General features: G+C 32.9%; 2 protein-coding genes across 3 annotated transcripts in view; one reads left to right on the top strand and one right to left on the bottom strand.

The window, feature by feature from the left end:
* Positions 1-14,856, bottom strand: part of LOC127707067 (dual serine/threonine and tyrosine protein kinase-like) — a 51,607-nt gene extending 36,751 nt beyond the window's left edge. For both annotated transcript variants that reach the window (XM_052211793.1, XM_052211784.1), the window contains exons 1-3: positions 14,665-14,856; positions 11,086-11,588; positions 7,412-8,105 (exon numbers count right to left, since the gene is read on the bottom strand). In XM_052211793.1, coding sequence (XP_052067753.1) covers positions 7,412-8,105; positions 11,086-11,588; positions 14,665-14,785 — 1,318 coding nt within the window. In that variant the 5' untranslated portion in view covers positions 14,786-14,856. The remainder of the gene's footprint in view (positions 1-7,411; positions 8,106-11,085; positions 11,589-14,664) is intronic.
* A 67-nt stretch (positions 14,857-14,923) lies between these two features.
* LOC127706834 (protein pigeon-like) overlaps positions 14,924-20,984 on the top strand; it is a 92,725-nt gene continuing 86,664 nt past the window's right edge. Inside the window, exon 1 of the mRNA XM_052211579.1 lies at positions 14,924-15,076. Coding sequence (XP_052067539.1) covers positions 14,968-15,076 — 109 coding nt within the window. The 5' untranslated portion in view covers positions 14,924-14,967. The remainder of the gene's footprint in view (positions 15,077-20,984) is intronic.

The raw sequence follows: 20,984 nt of genomic DNA, 5'->3' as shown, positions 1-20,984 counted from the left end.
GTAAAAATCCAGGATAGTTTATGAATCTAATAAATGTTTAAAAACTTTAACTGCAGACTGAATGTAATGTTAATTGGAAGAAAACAAAATTTCCTTCTAGATACTAGCATTTGATCATAAACAAGCTTCTGTCCAAGTTTGGTACAAATCCAAAATAGTATAAGAAAGTTATTAAAATTTTAAAAACTTTAACGACAGAGTGAATGTGTTGTTTCCTGGCAGAAAATCTAAGTCCATTAAAAGTAAAATACGGAAAAAATGGATTTATTTTTTTACAAAATTTCCTTCTAGATACTAGCTTTAGATCATAAACAAGCTTCTGTCCAAGATTGGTACAAATCCAAAATAGTAAAAGAAAGTTATTAAAATTTTAAAAACTTTAACCACAGATTGAATGTGTTGTTTCCTGGCAGAAAATCTAAGTCCATTTAAAAGTAAAATAAGGAAAAAATGGATTTTTTTTTATACAAAATTTACTTCTGGATACTATCTTATGATCATAAACAAGCCTCTGTCCAAGTTTGGTAGAAACCCAGGATAGTTTAAGAAAGTTATTAAAATTTTAAAAACTTTAACCACAGAGTGAATGTAATATTTCCCGGCAGAAAAACTAAGTCCATTTATAAGTAAAATACGGAAAAAATAGAATTTTATTTTTACAAAATTTACTTCTGGATACTATCTTATGATCATAAACAAGCTTCTGTCCAAGTTTGGTAGAAATCAAGGATAGTTTAAGAAAGTTATTAAAATTTAAAAAACTTTAACCACAGAGTGAATATTTGTGGACGCCGCCGCCGACAACGACGAAGACGCCGACGGAATGTAGGATCGCTATGTCTCGCTTTTTCGACTAAAGTCGAAGGCTCGACAAAAATGCTTATTTTTGGCCCCTTTTTGGCCCCTAATTCCTTTACTGTTGGTACCATAACCCCCAAAATCAATCCCAACCTTCCTTTTGTGGTATTGAACCTTGTGGTAAAATTTCATAGAGATCCATTCACTTAAACTAAAGTTAGAGTGCGAAAACCAATGTGTCTTCGGACGACGCCGGACAAAGCCAGACGACGCCGACGACGACGACGCCAACGTCATACCAATATTCGACCACAAAAATTTTTTGGCGGTCGTATAAAAATTGACTATAAAGGGCAATAACTCCTTAAGGGGTCAATTGACAATTTTGGTCATGTTGACTTAATTGTATCTTACTTTGTTGTACATTATTGCTGTTTACAGTTTATCTCTATCTATAATAATATTCAAGATAATAACCAAAAGCTGCAAAATTTTCTTAAAATTACCAATTCAGGGGCAGCAACCCAACAACGGGTTGTCTGATTCATCTGAAAATTTCAGGGCAGATAGATCTTGACCCGATAAACAATTTTACCCCCATGTCAGATTTGCTCTAAATGCTTTGGTTTCAGAGATATAAGCCAAAATCTACATTTTACCCCTATGTTCTATTTTTAGCTATGGCGGCCATCTTGGTTGGTTGGCCGGGTCACTGGACACATTTTTTAAACTAGATACCCCAATGATAATTGTGGCCAAGTTTGGTTAAATTTGGCCAAGTAGTTTCAGAGGAGAAGATTTTTGTAAAAGTTAACGACGACGACGACGGACGCCAAGTGATGAGAAAAGCTCACTTGGCCCTTTGGGCCAGGTGAGCTAAAAAATGACAACTGCCATCAATCATAATACAGATATTATTTTAGTTGGTGATTTTAATATAGATTTTTTGAAACCTAATAAACAACCACAAAATGGGATAAGTTTATTAGAAACCTATAATCTCAACCAGATAATCCAAGAGGCAACAAGAGTTACACCTGATTCTAGTACACTAATTCATCATGTTTATGTCACCAATAAGGATTTGATACTAGAATCACATGTTGCTAAATTCTCAATAAGTGATCATTATCCAGTATGTTTAACTAGAAAAGAAAAAAATGCTAATTGTATTAAAAAAGATATTCATACTACCATTTCTTACAGAAACTTAAAAAAAAATTGTAAGGGTTCCGCAGAACCCAGTGTCTCGCCTACTTTTGCTGTTAATCGCAGGCTCAACAAAAATGAAATGAGGAAAAAATTTAATAAAAATATTCCTCTCGATACAATTTTTTTATTGTAAGAAGCTTCTGTCCAAGTTTGGTAAAAATCCAGGATAGTTTATGAATCTAATAAATGTTTTAAAAAATTTAACTGCAGACTGTATGTTATGTTAACTGGAAGAAAAACTAAGTCCATTTATAAGTAAAATATGGATAAACAAGTACAAAATTTTATAAAAATTTCCTTCTAGATACTAGCTTTTGATCATAAACAAACTTCTGTCCGAGTTTGGTAGAAATCCAGGATAGTTTGAAAAAGTTATTAAAATTTTAAAAACTTTAACCACAGAGTGAATGTAATGTTCCCTGGCAGAAAAACTAAGTCCATTTATAAGTAAAATACGGAAAAACAGGATTTTTTTTTTACAAAATTTACTTCTGGATACTATCTTTTGATCATAAACAAGCTTCTGTCCAAGTTTGGTAGAAATCCAGGATAGTTTAAGAAAGTTATTAAAATTTCAAAAACTTTAACCACAGAGTGAATATTTGTGGACGCCACCGCCGCCGACGGAATGTAGGATCGCTATGTCTCGCTTTTTCGACAAAAGTCGAAGGCTCGACAAAAATTCAATGAGACAAATTTTCTAAGTGACTTAGCTATTGCACCTTTTGATAAAATTGAACATGATAGTGACCCAAATACATGTATTCAGATATGGTATGACATATTTAACAGTTTAATGGAGTTCTAGATAAACATGCACCAAGTGTTACTAAAAGAGTAAAAAGAGACAGACAGACAACCTGAATGGTTCAATAATGAAATTATATATGCCAGGAAAATGAGAGAGAAATTCCATAGACTAGGAATGTGGTCCTAGTTCAAATTTTGGCGAAACAGGACAAAACACATAATTGTTGAATCTAAAAGAAATTTTTATTCAAAGATGGTTAAAAATTCCAAAGCTTCAAAAGATTTGTGGAAATGTAGTCACAGTCTTAACCCATCCCAACAAGAACAAGAGTGCACACGCTGAAATGTCTCGCCTGCTTTACTAACCATTGATATTATGTTGATAGTCCTAAATATAAAGCTTTACTACAATTATCACATAAACTTAACATGATCAAAGAAAATGAGGTCAAGGTCAGATAAACCAAACGAGAAATACATGTACACCTTATAATCATTCAATACACTAAATATAGTTGACCTATTGCTTACAGTTTCTAAGAAACAGACTTAACCAAGAAAACTAAACATTCATGATTGACCAATGTACCATGAAAATGAGGTCAGATGAATCATGCCAGGCAGACATGTACACCTTACAATCAATCTATGCATTAAATATAGTTGACCTATTGCTTATAGTATCTAAGAAACAAACTTAACAAAGAAAACTTAACATTGACCAATGAACCACCAAAATGAGGTCAAGGTCAGATGATACCTGCCAGACAGATATATACAGCTTACAATCCTTCCATACAACAAATAAAGTTGACCTATTGCTTATAGTTTAAGAAAAACAGACCAAAACACAAAAACTGAACACTGAGTAATGAACAGTAAAAGTGAGGTCAAGGTCAAATAAAACCTGCGAGGCTGACATGTACATCATAAAATATTTCCATACACCAAATATTGTTGCCCTTTTGCATATAGTATTAGAAAAAAAAACCAAAACTCAATAAACTGTTATCACAGAGATATGTCTCGCCTTTTTGTAATTTTGATAATGCAAATGTTGAAATAAAATAGCAATACTTTAACATGTCAGTTATGCAAATATTCAAATTCGATGAACCATGACTGAAGGTACATGGCTAAACAATCTCCATGTAATGAGATGTGCCAATGCTAATTCAACTGCATACCAAATACCATTAACTTATCATAAGTCGTTCCCTTTAAACAAACCTAAACACAAACATTAACTTGTAAACTATGTAAAAGTTTCAAAGTCAATGAACCATGATCACGGGTGGGGCTATATAATCTCCATGGAAACGATACTTGCAAATGCCAATAAATTTGCATACCAAATATCATTGACTTAACATTACCAGATCATCTTAAACTTATCTAATCACAAACTAATACATGTAAACTGAGAAAAAGTTTCAAAGTAAATAGACCATGACTGAGGGGGCAGGGCCAAATATTCTCCATGGAAATGAGATGTGCTAACGCTTATACAATTGAACACCAATTAACATTGGCCTACCACTAATGGTTCCCCTTGAACTGACCTAATCACAAACTAATACATGTAAACTTAGCAAAATTTTCAAAGTCTACAAACCATGACTAAGGAGGCAGAGCCAAATAATCTCCATGAAAATGAGATATGCCAATGCTTATACAACTGCATACCAAATATCATTGACCTACCACTAGTGGTTCCCCATAAATTGATCTAATCACAAACTAATACATGTAAACTATGAAAAGTTTCAAAGTCAATAGACCTTGTCTGAGGGGGCGGGGTCAAATAATCTCCATGGGAATGAGATGTGCCAATGCTAATACAACTGCATACCAATTATCATTGACCTACCACTAGTGGTTCACCATGAACTAGACCTAATCACAAACTAATACATTGTTGTTGCCGCCATCGCCGCCGACGCCAGAAACGGCATACCTACATGTATGTCTCGCTTTTTGACTCCGTCAAGGCAAACAAAAACTTAACTTTGACCACTGAACCATGAAAATGAGGTCAAGGTCAGATGACACCTGCCAGTTGGACATGTACACCTTAAAACCCTTCCATACACCAATATACTAGACCAATTGCTTATAGTATCTAAGATATGGACTTGACCACGAAAACTTAACCTTGTTCACTGATCCATGAAATGAGGTCAAGGTCAGATGAAAACTGTCTGACAGGCATAATAATAATAATAATAATAATAATCTTTATTTCAAGAGGGTATGCTCAATTAGTACAAACACTATTCTCCCTTGAGGCCCTCACACTCCACTCACAATGCATCACACAATTTCTTCATAACAAAGATAAACATAAGAAAACATAATCAGAATTGATACATAATCATTTAAATAATTCCTGGATTTTCAAGTAAAAACTTAAAGCAGTTTGTTTTAAAAGTATTTATGTTTGACATGTGTCTTAGGGCTTCTGGTAGTTTATTCCATAAAGTTGGGCCAGAATATGAAAAAGATCTTCTAAATGTGTTTGTTCTTGCCTTTGGTATATTAAGTAATTGGGTAGTATTTGATCTAAGTTGCATTCCATTTTTATTTGTAACATAGGAGATTTTGTTAGACAAATATTCTGGGACAGATCCATATAAACATTTATGAACATTGAGGACCTTGCAAGGTAAGCACATACTTAATATAGTTATCCTATTACTCATAATAAGAGAGAAATTAACATTACAAAAAATCTTAACTTTTTTTTCAAGTAGTTACTCAACCATGTAAATGAGGTCAAGGACAATGGTCATATGACAGACCGAAACTTCATAACATAAGGCATCTAAAATATAAAGCTTTTAAATAGTTAGTTAAAGCCGCTGTTGCCGCCGCCGGACCACTACCCCTATGTTGAGTTTTCTGCGACACAAGTTGCAGGCTCGACAAAAATGAATAACAAAAAAGGCTGTCAAAATTTTGCTCCAGATGCTATCCCTTGATTAGGAATAAGCTTCTTTTCAAATTTTTATAAAATACCATGATGGTTTGATAAAGATATCTAAATTTTAAAAAATTTCATCACAGACTGACATGACTGAAACTAAATGTTAAAGAGGCTGATGAGTCATAAATATGTTTGTGAAAGTTGGTGCAAAAAAATTGAGAGTGGTGAAAAAAATATTGTTTTCGTCAAGGATTTGTATATCACAAACTAATACATGTAAACTAAGCAAAAGTTTCAAAGTAAATAGATCATGACTGAGGGGGCGGGGCCAAATATTCTCCATGGAAATGAGATATGCCAATGCTTATACAACTGCATACCAAATATCATTGACCTACCATTAGTGGTTCCCCATAAATTGACCTAATCACAAACTAATACATGTAAACTATGAAAAGTTTCAAAGTAAATAGATCATGACTGAGGGGGCGGGGCCAAATATTCTCCATGGAAATGAGATGTGCCAATGCTAATACAACTGCATACCAAATATCATTGACCTACCACTAGTGGTTCATCATGAACTAGACCTAATCACAAACTAATACATTGTTGACGCCGCCGCCGCCGCTGGAAACAGCATACCTATGTCTCGCTTTTTGACTCTGTCAAGGCGAGACAAAAAACGGACCAAAACACAAAAACTTAACATTAAGCAATGAACAATGAAAATGAGGTCGAGGTCAAATTTAATTTATAAAACCTGCCAGACTGACAAGTACATCGTAAAATATTTCCATACACTAAATATAGTTGACCTATTGCATACAGTATTAGAAAAACAGACCAAAACACAAGTACTTAACATTGAGCAATGAACTGTGAAAATGAGGTCAATATCAAATAAAACCTGCCAGACTGACGTGTACAACGTCAAATATTTCCATACACCAAATATAGTTGACCTATTGCATACAGTATTAGAAATACAGACCAAAACACAAAAACTTAACTTTTACCACTGACCCATGAAATTGAGGTCAAGGGCAGATGTCACCTGCCAGTTGGACATGTACAAATGTACAACTTACAATCATTACATACACCAATTATAGTAGACAGTTTGCTTATAGTATCTGAGATATGGACTTGACCACGAAAACTTAACCTTGTTCACTGATCCATGAAATGAGGTCGAAGTCAAGTGAAAACTGTCTGACAAGCATGAGGACCTTGCAAGGTACGCACATACCAAATATAGTTCTCCTACTACTCATAATAAGACAGAAATTAACATTATAAAAATCTTAACTTTTTTTTCAAGTAGTCACTGAACCATGAAATTGAGGCCATGGACAATGGACATATGACAGATGGAAACTTCATACCATAAGGCATCTACATACAAAGTATGCAGCATCCAGGTCTTCTACCTTCTGAAATATTAAGCTTTTAAGAAGTTAGTTAACCCTGCCATTGCTGGCGGATCACTATCCCTATGTCAAGCTTTCTGTGACGAAATCGCAGGCTTGACAAAAATCAGTTCAAACAGCCTGACTCATCAGATGAACACTCAACATACAAAAAACAACTACAAAAGAACTTACAGAAAGTACAGATTTAAGATTACTCTCAGTTACACAGCATCTTTATTCATATGTGTATTGGTTTTTTTAACGTCATGCATACATAGATCTATATTTCTATTCAAAAATAAAAACCTACCTAGAAATTCATAATCAGCAGCTTTTTGCACCAACATATTTTGATTTTCTGCTATTGTAGATCCAATCATTTCTCTGATCTCATTTGTTTTGGCCACACTTATTCTCATCAAAGATTTATACAGTTCAACTTCTTTTTCTCGAGCAAACATCAGTTTCTTTGGTGTAATTAGCATGTCTCTTGCCATATCAAAAGCAGACATAATAAACATACTTAAACACCGTGAATGAGAGTTATTCAAAACTGTAGAGGAATTTACTAAGTATCTCTGTAAAGTCTGCTGCACAAACATATTAAAACGATAAGAATGGCTTTCAAAATTGTCAATTAAATCACTCTCCGTTTCATAATAGTCAGACAAAAATGATCGTCTTGTGTTCCGACATGTAGGATTCTCATTTAAGTAGCCTAAATCACATAGCTGTTCGTAAACTTTGGTATTCTTTAGAATGGTAATTTTATTCTTTGAATGACTTTGTAGTCGTGAATTGCCATTAACTTTATCTAAAGTTTTTTCTATCTTCCTTGATGGTGAACTAGATACATTGTCCTTCTCACTGTCTGTTGTTAAATTTGTTGAGTTGTTATTTGGGCTTTCTCCATTCGTCAAATATTGCTTACATTTAGGAACACGTATAAAGCATACAGATTCATACTGGGATATTTCTTGTAGATTTTGTAGAGTCTCAATCTCCTGTATATCAAAATAAAAACAAATAATTAAAGGAATCACAATACACATCTTCCATTTCTTTGATTTTCGTTAGTCCTTACTTGTTTGATAATATCTTACATGAATTCTTAGTTAAAGTTTAAGGTTTAACATGTTTAACCCATCAATAAATGTGCCTGTGCAAAGTCAGGACTACAGCACATTTTCTTGTTGGCCTTCCTGCTTTATATGCATCTATAGGGTTGTCAGTATGTAGTATTTTTCTTAATACTTGCCGTGTACTTATCAGATGTAGGGTAATCGTAATCGATTGTAAATGATTACATTTTTCCAAGTAATTGACAGTAATCTGTAATCATCAAAATTTTCGATTACATGTATTTGTACTTTAATGAAAACAAAAATAACAAAAATACCGAAATCCACGGAAAATTCAAATCGAAAAGTCCCTTATCAAATGGCAAAATCAAAAGCTCAAACACATCAAACGAATGGAAAACAACTGTAATATTCCTGACTTGGTACAGGCATTTCCTTATGTAAAAAATGGTGGATTAAACCTGGTTTTATAGCTAGCTAAACCTCTCACTTGTAAGACAGTTGTATAAAATTCCATTATATTGACAACAATGTGTGAACAAAACGAACAGACATAATAGGTAAAAAATGTCAAAAATAGGGGTACAGCAGTCAACATTGTGTTATAATCTTAATCACTATAAAAACAAACAAATATGTCAACAAAGAAAAACAAAATGGCATATAGACAAAGCACATAAGCAAAAATGAAAGACAAAATACAAAAAAGACCACAGCACAACAGCACATTGGCGGGATGCATAAGTACCGAGCCACGCCAAAAGAATATTACAAAAAATGGACAAAACAGTAAAGGTTAATAATTTACAAAGACAAATAAAAAGAACATTATAACACCTAATTAAAATGATAAACAACGTCAGTACCTAGAATCTATACTTCAAGACCATCATGTATTATCTTGATTATTTGTCAAGTTGATATGGAATATTTATCAACAAGGTCTTGGTATCTTCTGATGAACTTTTTTAGAAAAAGGATGAGAAGTTAAATAAATTACAGCAAAAAATATTATGTAATCATCAATTACTTTTCGATTGCATTTTGGTTACTCTAGTTAAATAGTTTGATAAAATAGAACCTAGTTCAGATGATCATGCAAAAAGGCAACTGCATTTATCATACTTCATGTCAAAATGCCAGATTTTGATTGGTTAATACGAGGGAGACAATTTACTGTATCCCATGGCAAATACTCTATTACCCTTCATGGAGACGCTTACTCAAGTGTGTGCTTCAATAAATACAGATGATTGGTATGTACAAGACGACATAGTTTATTACTTTGAATTTGAAATTTAATAGACAGTTATAACAGAACATTCAGTATAATAAATTAAATAACACATATCTGAGGGGGTGATAGAGCAGATTGTTACCCCTCGAAAAGACATTGTCAACCATGGCTTCGCCTCAGTTGACAATGCTTTCTTGGGGTAACAATCTGCTCTATCACCCTCTCAGCTATGTGTTATTTACATAGTATCCTTCATTTCACAATGACAATGTTTTATGTTACATATCAAAAAGAATGTATAAATACGACTTGAAATTTCTATCAAATGTCATTTTCAGATTTATTTTTGTCTCAAACATGTCAAAGCGTTCTTATCGTGCTTATGTTTAACCAGATGTCCTGACATATTAAACTTTATTTCCTGCTTATTCAACAAACGATTCACAATGCTTGAAAATACTTCACTTTTTTAAAATGAAAAATAGAAATTAGCTTAAGTTAAGTGCTGTTCTACATTTGTACATGTATACTGATGAAAAAGCTTGTGTTAAAATTTCTTAAAGCGTAATTATCAATAGATAAACCTTGATGATCCATCATAATAATATGATATAAACATGATAGCATTATACAAATACAAAAAATATTTTGCGGTCGTATAAAAATTAATAAAGGTTACAAAGTCATCTTGACAATGAACCAATGCATTGATATTCTCATTCAGTAAAAGATCCATGTACTTGTATCCCATTTTGACACACTAAATAAATAGTGTTTATAAATTTAAATAAAGTATGAAGAATTCTCAATTGCCCTCTTCTACAAGCATGTATGACTTTATGGTTCAGCTTTCATTTCATTCGGGGAAAAAAAAAATATTTTCGACTACAAAATGATCCAATCTGGTACATGTGGTATAGACCAGAACAAGGACATTTTTGAAAAAGTACAAAAATTCTTACTAAAATTCAAGAGAGTTAAAAGGTAAATTGTTATTTACTATTTTGACAAAGTTGTATTTCATCTGAACATTTGTATAGTACATGTATTTTTAAAGAGTAATATTTTTCCTTTTGCTGATTTTTTTTATTATTTCCATTATTTTCATTCCCCGCCCCCTCTCATTGTTATGTAATTATTATTTATTCCTGTTCCATACCATTGCATGCTATGTTTATAAAAACATTAAATGGAGTTGCTATTTCAAGGAAACAGAATAATATGTGCTATGTACAGCTTGTCCTTTGTACTATTATTATAGTGATATATTTGTAATGATGACGAATAAATGTTTAAACCAATTAGTCTAGAAAATAAGCCATTTAATCACATCAAATTTTATATAATCCTCTTTGATGTTAAATTTCATAAAAAAATCCATCATATATCATGTATATTTAGCATGTTAAGTCATGTAAGTGTCACAACAAAATTTGCAAATTATAGTGAACATCTAAAATTGGACATGTATCATTCACTGTGATGTTAACATAAGTCACAGTATATGTGTATATATGTACATTTGTGTACTTTATCTAAAATTGTTAGTTTCTATCCAAAACAAAATTTTTGAATTGATGAAAACTTCTAGAATAGTACATGATTTATTTACTGGTATGTTAACAAAAGTCACAGAACTTCATCTATAATTAAATATAAACTAACCTCGTCTGAAAAATCATCTGAAAAAGAATAAACCAGAATCGGAGAAACACTCTCTGTACATGTCTTATAGACTTTGCTGATTTCTCCAAGGGAAGGTGCAACAATAATCTGAGCCCCCTGTCTGAGTATAACATGATTATAAGAAATTTCCAAAATGGCTGAATCTGATGCCTTGTTGGCAGAATGAATTTGTAAATCCTTTAGTGGTACAGTTTTGGATTGGTCTCTATATGCGTCTAAGTGATCAACAATTTCATAGTCGTCTGGCAGTGCTAGGCTGTAAGAGAGACTCTCGCCATGTCTAAATCTAACCATACGAAATGGTAAGTCATCATGCACTGCAGAGTTAATGACTGGGAATATCCCATTGTTGAATATTTCATTTACAATCCTGAACTTTGAATAAGAATTTTGTCCCAATATCACAATTCCTGGTGGTCTTTGTGCAATATCTAAAATCTCTTGTTCCTCTTCTCGTAATAGTTCTGCTTTAAACAGTGACCCTTAAAATACATGAAATTGACAATTGTATCTCATGAAATGTATATAAATATAGGACATAGTTGTATAGTCCCATAGAATTAACACATTTAGAAAAGGAAACTGGCAAAGTCAACAATAACAAAAAAAAGTCATTATATTGACCATTGGTTCACTGGAAATAAATGATGAAAGCCATCACAGAAGGAGCTACTGCAAAGCAAAAAGTGTAGCTATTTGTTGAAATAAAAAATTTGTAAATCTAATGGATCTAGTATACATGCACTCACGTGTCACAGATCAAATTTATCATTCATTGTGTGTTAATTTATGTTTTTTGATTGAGTTAAGCCTTCCAATTGATATTTTATAGTGTGTTTTTCTATGTTGTGATGTTATACTATTGTTTCAGAAAAGGGAGAAGGTTTGGTACCATTAAAACGTTTAATCCCGCTGCAAATGTTTGCACCTGTCCTAAGTCAGGAATCTGATTACAGTAGTTGTCCTCTGTTTATGTAGTTCATACATGTTTCTTGTTTCTTGTTTTTATATAGATTAGACCGTTGGTTTTTTCCGTTTGAATGGTTTTACACTAGTAATTTTTTGGGGCCCTTTATAGCTTGCTGTTCGGTGTGAGCCAATGCTCCATGTTGAAGGCCGTACCTTGACCTATAATGGTTTACTTTTATAAATTGTAACTTGGATGGAGAGTTGTCTCATTGGCACTCATACCACATCTTCCTATATCTATATACATCATTGTGACATAGTCTTTACCTCATTCTTTAAATGAAGTGAAAAGAAATACATTTTTGGTAAACAGGCACTCATGAATTAACAGGGACATAGTCTGAAGTCTCAAACTCTAGGATAAATGCTTAGGTGCAATGTGATAAGAAGCCCTGTATGCATGCATTTATTTTACCCTGTATCCCGATAGTAACATTGAATAAATAATGACTGACTTTATTGAAAGCTTTATAAAAATCCAATATTAGTACATTTGTTTGCTTTCATTTTTTAACATTTTAGTGACAACATCTATCATGTCTATAAATTTCAGAAGTTGAGTTTCACAAGATCTTTATTTAGGAAACCGGGCTGGAGGGAAAACAGGATGTTATGGTTGTCTTAATGTGTCATGACAACACTAACTACAAGATTTTGAATAATTTTGCAACATATCTGCATGTCAAATTATCTATCTAGTCTACAAGTTGTTACTATGTTAGCTGGGATCTACCAGCAGAGCTTCCATTGAGGCAGTGTGGAAACTGCCTCACTAAATTTTAAACCAATAAACAGCTGCGCCATGAGCGTATGATATGCCCGTCGTTTTTTCAAAGAATAACATTCCATAACTCCTAAATGTCATATCAGAAATTTATAAAAGAACTAAAGGGAGCTCACGTCAATAGAAATAAAGCAGTCACCAAAGTTTCATGAAAACTGTTCAAAGTCCTTTTGGAGTTATTGTCCGAAAACAGCAAAATCCCCCTTTTTTGATGAACATGATGAATAAAACCCCATAACTCGGAAACATAAGATCTAAAATTTATATAAATCGAAATGCAGCTCATTTCAATAGATATAAATAATTCGTCAAAGTTTCATGAAAGCAGCTTAAAGCATTTTTGAGTTATTGTCTGAAAACTGAAAAATCACCCCTTTTTTAATGAATTAAACCCCATAACTCGGAAACCTAAAATCTAAAATTTATAAAATTCAAAAGGCAGCTCACGTCAACAGATATAAAAAATTCATCAAAGTTTCAGGGAAACTGCTTCAAGCATTTTTGAGTTATTGTCCGAAAACTGGAAAATCCCCCTTTTTTAATGAATAACACCCCATAACTCTGAAATTTATAAAAAATGAAAGGGAGCTCACGTCAATAGATATATAAACAATTCACCAATGTTTCATGCACATTGGTTAAAGCGTTTTTGAGTTATTGTTAAACATGTGGACGACGGATGGATGGATGGACAGACAACGGTATACCATAACAATACGTCCCGTAAACGGGCGTATAAAAACAAAAAAGAGAGAAAGAAATAAAAAATCTGCAAACATGTATTCTGAAGAATAGGAAGGAGATGGTTTCAAATATTTGACTTCACTTCCCTTTTATACAAGTATTCAGAATTCTAAACTCTAAATCGCCTCAGTGGTTCTGTAGTAAATGTACATGTTTGCCTAAAGTGGGGGAAGAGGTGGGTTCGAACCCCTGCCAGGTCAAACGAAAGACTGTAAAATTGATATTTGCAGCTTCTCCCCTGAGCACACGGCATTAAGGAGTAAGAGCAAGGATTTCCCGCACTTTCATAATATTTCCACCTCTTTCCAAAAAATCTGCCCCTATTCATTATGGCTGCATTAACTGTGAAATGGCCTATTGATATGAAGATTCTCGATTTTGTATTGACAACATATTTTACGTTTGGTTGTTGTATTTTTCAAGACAATTGCCACTCTGTGAGGGTCCTTTTCCTATACAGATTATACATGTTAGTATAAATACACAGACACAACCTATACACCTTATCGCTATTTAGTCCAATCCGGAAAAAAACAGTCATTTAGACAACTTCCTGTTTGGGTCAACAGGCCGCAAACAAAGGTCATCAGTAACGAGCTGAGGGAGGGAAAAATTTAGAAAGCAATCAATAGAAAACTTTGATAGATTATGATCCACTTTTTCCAAACTCAAATTAAAGTCAAAAATAATATTGTGTTTGAAGTATTTACGATGTTTTAAACAGGTCTCATTAAAAAGTATCAGGCATGGTGCATTGTTTAAACAGGGTCCCAGATAGCGTCAACTGGATGAAAAAGTTGTGTAATTTTAGAACTTATCCGGAATGGAATAAATAGCGATTAGGTGTATTGTAGCCAGGGATTAAAACCTTTTGGGTGTCCGAAAAGTATGATGACATGCACTATCAAAGACAGTAAAAATAAAATTCGTACTCAAATATATAACCCCTTGAAGCTCATCAGGTAGCACCTGTCTCATATTATATTTCAAAGTACATTGTTAAATTCAGCTATCATAACAGAAATTTATAAGATTGTAACAAAAAGATAATTTATAGTTACCAAGTTCTGAGTTTCCTGATTCGTTAATGTCATCAAAACAGCTCTTAGTCTCATCTAAAATTTGCTTGGTTCTTTTTGAAAACTCACAAAACCTATTCAGTTCAGCACTTAAACTTGTCATTGCGATTTAACAAATAAAAAGTGCAATATTTTTAAGTTTCATTTTGTACACTCTGAACTATTCGACCGAAGTTTCTATATCCGGGTCGTGGAATTAGTGGCGAGAAATTATCATTTTTCTTTCAAATCGAGGAAAAAGTCCAAAAGCATCCGCATGGATCGACTTCTGCACCAAAAAGTAAAATGATAGAACTGGTGAAAGTACAAAACTTGTTGTTGAATGCTGTCAAATTTGTTGAGAAGAGGAGAAGAGAATTTCATCTCCCAGTAATACAATCAGAAGAATTTACAGGTTGCATATACAACCAAGCAAAACAAAATTACTATCTAAGTCACACGACCCAGGATCATGACTTCACCATGTTCATGTTTCAAGCACAGGGACTCGGTTAGTCGAAATAATTATGACGTCTTCAAAGGCTATTTTAATGTTTTGCTGTAACGCCTTCAATTAGAATAGCCTTTCAAGACGTCATAATTATCTGGACTAGGACTGGGTTAGCAGATTAAAAAAAATTAATCAAATATTTTTAACTTTTTTTTTTTAGTATTTTCTGTTTATTTGACCTGGGAACAGTATATCTATTTATATGTTCCTGATTTGACATTGTATTACTTTATTTACATATTTAACGATGGCATCAATATTTCTCTGTTTCTAGCAATGTGCAGTTTACTATCCATATCCGTCGACTGAAAAATCCTAGGTCTATTTTAGGCACAGGCACTTGTTTCTATCCATTGGAAGCCCCACTATCAACGTATATTTGTGGTCTAAGGATTAATTTTTTTTTTAATCTGCTAACCAAGTCCATGTGGTTTCAAGTGTTATTTTAATCAGACTAATTTGTAAATAAATTTCCATTCACAATGAAGCCAAACATTTTTTATTTGGGTTATCAATTGATTTGTAATGGGTACAAAATGTATGAACAAAAGGAAATGTGGGATATATATCACCAGAGACATAAATATATGTGTATATATATCTCTGATATCACGAGACAATAATGTATTGTATTGCTGTGATGCCTTCCTGCACAGCAAATAAATAAAAAAATAAAATAGCCTTTCAAGACGTCATAATTATTAATTTAGACTAACGAACACTGTAATATGTCTTCCTGTTTCTATATTTGGAACGGCAACATCAATTCAATGCGATAAATACCAAGCGTATTTGAAGCGGCTTTTAAAGGTTACAATGTACTAATAAATAGAGTTACATGCATGGGTGCAGCCATTCGTGAAGGGAACATGACATAGAGATGAAAACAGCTAGCTTTCTGTGTTTGGTTGTGTGTTTGGTTGTTATATTTTATATATATTTCTCTCCTTGTAGAACCTTATGAAGAAAGTGTAATGAAGGCACAAATTTGTCCTCAAAATTATATTATTAAGGGCAGGAGATTTTTTTTAATTTAACAAAATTTTGGGAAATTCTGCATATTGATCCTATTTTTACTTCATACGAAAACATATGACACCATTTTTATGAAATATGAAAATCGTAAAGATCGGAAAAAGTAAAAATATGCAGTAAGCCGCTGGCAAATACATTTAAATCTAAGCACATCAACACATTCGACAGAACATGGTTTTAAAATCCAATTCAAACATGAATGTAAACTCAACAGTGGAAACCGTAAGCAGTGAAAATTGTAATAGTATGAAAAACATATCACACAAGGATAATTGTGAATGTCCCAACTCTATATAAAAGTGCTGCTGTCATATAACTCTTACAGCGTAAAGGAAAGCAAATCAACTCACCCAACTACCTAATTGCCCCAACTTTCTACAAACTTGCCCCACTTTTGTTAAACTTTCCATACTCATGTCAACCAACTTGCTCCACTGATGAAAAGGAGTTTATTTCTGCTGAATAAAGACCTGAAATTCACCCCACTAATGAAAGGCAATTAAATCCAGCTGAATAAAGACCTACCAACTTGCCTCACTAATGAAAAGAACTTTAATTCTGCTGATTAAAGACCTGCAAAGTCGGACCACTAATTGACTCTTTTTTTTTTCACTTTTGAATAAAGACCTGCCAACTTGCCCCACTAGAAACACTACTAAGGAAAAAGAGTTTAATATCGCTGAATAAAGACCCATTAATTTTCCCAACTTGGAATTCAACTTCATTCTTGCTGAAGCTAGGCGTAAAAACTTGCCCTAATCTATGATATGAAAAATAAAATGCAGTATGCGCACATTCAATCCCACTAAAAACTGCTTGCACCACCGACATAACAACTGCAAACTCTTTTCATGCCCCAACATGCAAAATAATATGCAACACAAATAAAACTGTAAACTTTTTCTTGGTTCATCTATAGTTTGAAATATATTTGGGATATATGTTATGGTCTCTGTCTGTCCGTCCAAATACATCGATACCCAGACACTGTTTGACATAAAGCTTTTACAGTTGTTGGATTATTTGTCGTCATATTTTCGTTATCATGCTAAATCATCAGTTTGTTTGACATTTTTTATGGTACACTGTACATGTAGTTATTGGACATTTTTGAAGTATTGTGACAAAACACCATGTGAAGGCAACTCCTCTGAGACCATCTGATAGAAATCTCTTATATTGGTAGGATTGTTTGCCATCATCTGTAGTTGACCATATGATACTGCCATTTTGATTGAACCATGTAAAACAAGGTAAGGGAGCTACCATGTGATTTTTATGGGGGGGCTAGGATGAAATTTGAAAAAAATAGGCAGGACAGGAGTTTTGAGAAAAAAAAAGGCAGGATGAGACACTTGCAAAAAAAAAAAGTCAGGATGACGATTTAGGTAAAAAAAAGTCAGGATAAACTTTAAAAAAAAAAAGGCAGGACCGAACAGAGTAAAAAATAAAAAAGCAGGACAGAGATTACAACTAAAAAAAAATGCAGGACAAAATTTTTCATCCTAGCCCCCCATAAATATCAAATGGTAGCTCCCTAATGGGACTTTGACTATTTTTTTGGAGTAAAAATATTGTGACAATATTGAATAACACCTTGTTAACACATTCCTTTGAGACCATTTGACAAAAAGCTCTCATACTTACAACCATTGTTTGCCATCATGGGTAGTTGACCATATTATACAACCTTTAACGACTTTTGATTTTATCATTTTTATGGGTGTTATGGGACTTTGACCCCTTTCTTCAGTATTGTGACAATAACACCTTGTGGACGCAATTCCTCGGAGAACGTTTTATAGAATGCTCTCATTGTTGGTTCTACTTTTTGCCATCATGTAGTACAGGAGTTATTGAACTTTGACCATTTGTTGGAGTATTGTAAAAACAACATCTTTTGAACACAACTCCTCTGAGACCTTTTTACACAAAACCTCTTATATTTTGTAGGAATGGTGGCCATCATTTGCCATGGCTGAAAAATTAGAATATAATGGTAAAATGCAGTAATTGTCTTATATCCTGAAAATTATGATAGAAAGAGAATATTTAGCAGTGGGAAAAAATGCTCAGAATGCCCAGATCAACCTTCTTCAAATTTTCACCATAATTAGCAGATATCTCTTGAAGGAGTTATCAGCATTAAATGACGATTTCCTGTTTTTGCCACTTATCCTGAATATTATTATAGATAAGTAGAAACTGTGTACAAAAATGATCAGCAATACAACCTACAAAAATACCAACATGACTGAAAGTTGAAACCATCAGATGACTCCTTAAGGAGTAATGGTCCTTAAATGAGGATTTTTGATGTTTTTGTCAATTATCTCAATAACTTTAACAGATAGATAAAAAATTATCAGCAATACAATATCTACAAACAAGCAAATACTACCGAAACTATTGGAAGACTCCTTAAGGAGTTAAATATGGTTCTTAAATGATAATTTTTTGATGAATTTTCATGTTTTTGCCACTAACCTCAAGGAATATAAAATATAGATAAAACTGTAAACAGCAAAAATGATGAGCAATACAAGATGTACTAAAAAGGCAATATGACAGAAACTATGGGATTAATCCTTATAGGAGTTGTTAAAACAGTTTTTGACTAATTTTTTATAATTTTGCAAACAATCTTTACAATTCTAATAGATAGATAAAAACTGTAAATAGAAAAATGATTAGCTATACAACAACTACAAAAATTTTGTGTTTTTTAATTATCTGGAAAACTACAGTAGATAGGTGCAAAATTTGCACTTCAGAAATGATCAGCAATACATGATCTACGACAATAACATAACTGATTGCAACAAAGGTAAAAATTAGTATCTAAATGGCATGTCTTTACCAAGTGAGTGATTTAGACCCTTAGGCGCCTCTTGTTTGATATCTTAATTGCTCCAAAACAAGCCAACTCTGTAAAATTGATATTTTGCATAAGTATTAATAATTTGATTCACTTTGAATTTGACCTAAATAACCTTCTATCCCAAATGGGGTAATTGACTGTTTTGACCATTTTGTAATATATTTTCTACTTCTTGCATTTTAGGAGCATAATTTAGGTTTATCAGTCTATATAAATCGATGCAAAAAGGTTAAACCCAGTAATGTGAAGGTACTGGAACCCCACTTTAGTCCCCACTTTACACATTTGAATTTGAATTTTCCCTGGAGTTTCTGTATTTTTGTTATTTTACTTTTTACACATATTTTGTTTTGACTACGTTTCCTACTACCTATATCCATCTAACATCTGCTTTGTCTAAGTTGATTTTAAGTCCTGATATCTCAGCATAGAATTGTAACATACAGAGGCATGCATCCAGTGAACCATCTAAAATAAGTGATGTGTCGTCTGCATATTGAGACAAGATAAACTCTGATGAATCATCTATTGTAATACCCTTTATCTCATCACTATTTCCTACTAAAATGCCTAGTATGTCTGCACACAGAAAAAAAGAATAAGGAGACATAAAGGATCCCCTTATCTTTAGCCTTTTTTCACTCGGAAAAGTCTGTCAGTTCTATATGACATATATATGATGAAATATCATTGTAAAATGTTTTCATCCAATTCATATTGGAATCTAGATCTCCAAAATTAAAATATTTAAGTGTCTTAGAGAGAAATGACCAATACATATTATTATACTTCACGTTAAAATGCCAGATCTTAATTGGTTGATACAAGAAAGACAATTTTCTCTATCCCATGTCTCAGCGGGAGACAATATTTTGAATTTCACCCTCTCTTGCAGACCAATCAAAAATAAATCGACAATTTAAAGAACAATGCTTGAATTATATCAAAGACATTGCTCAAGTTCTACATTTTGGCCTCAGACCTTTTTCATAGACTTGTCAACATTTAAAAAAATTGTATTTTGCTTCACTTTTGTTATTTTTCTCATGAATAAATGTAGCGTTGTGATGTACATGACGTCCTAGTAAATTATTTTCAGTTTACAATGTTTTTAAAAGACAATAATGACAGAACATTCAGTATGATAAATTAAATAACACATACATTGTAGCTGAAATGTTGATAAAGCAGATTGTTACCCCTCAAAAAAGCATTGTCAACCTTGGCTTTGCCTCGGTTGACAATGTTTTCTTAGGGTAACAATCTACTCTATATTACCTTCTAGCTAATTCAAAAGCCTTGTCAAAATCAATTAGTAATAAAATATCAGGGATATCAATTTCCACTGTGAATTTTCTGATTCATCACTCTTCCTGTTTAACGAATACTGATATATTGATACACATAATGGCCATGTATAAAATTTGGGTACTGTAATTTCAGAAATTATTGCGAGGTTTTTATTAATGCGAATAATGCGACTGGGTAAAAATCGCAATAATAAGAACTCGCATTCTGATGTCTGCTACATATATCTGTATGCAGATTTTCATGATATCGCAATAATTAATCTCCCATTTTTGTCCATTCTTGAACAATTGAATAATAAATGCACGTAATTTCTGAATTTACAGTATATTTTTCTCAGGAACTACAAATCAGAGCTTTCTGAAATTTGAAATCAACCTTCATATGCGCATGCTATAACCTGTGATGAGTTTTTACATCCATCACTCTCCAACTTCCTGTTTACTTAATACTTAAACTTTAGCAGAAGCATCATTGATAAGCAATAGCTCATAGCTCCTAGCTCCACTTGTTAATAATTTTTTTGTAGTATTTCAACCTTTTACTGGAATAGACCAATAGTCCTCTTTTATATTAAAGCAACATTTA

The sequence above is a fragment of the Mytilus californianus genome, unplaced genomic scaffold (genome assembly GCF_021869535.1).
Source record: "Mytilus californianus isolate M0D057914Y unplaced genomic scaffold, xbMytCali1.0.p SCAF_1, whole genome shotgun sequence".
Taxonomy (NCBI): domain Eukaryota; kingdom Metazoa; phylum Mollusca; class Bivalvia; order Mytilida; family Mytilidae; genus Mytilus; species Mytilus californianus.
Note: the sequence above shows the minus strand (reverse complement) of the source record. Positions and strands in the feature narration are given on the sequence as shown.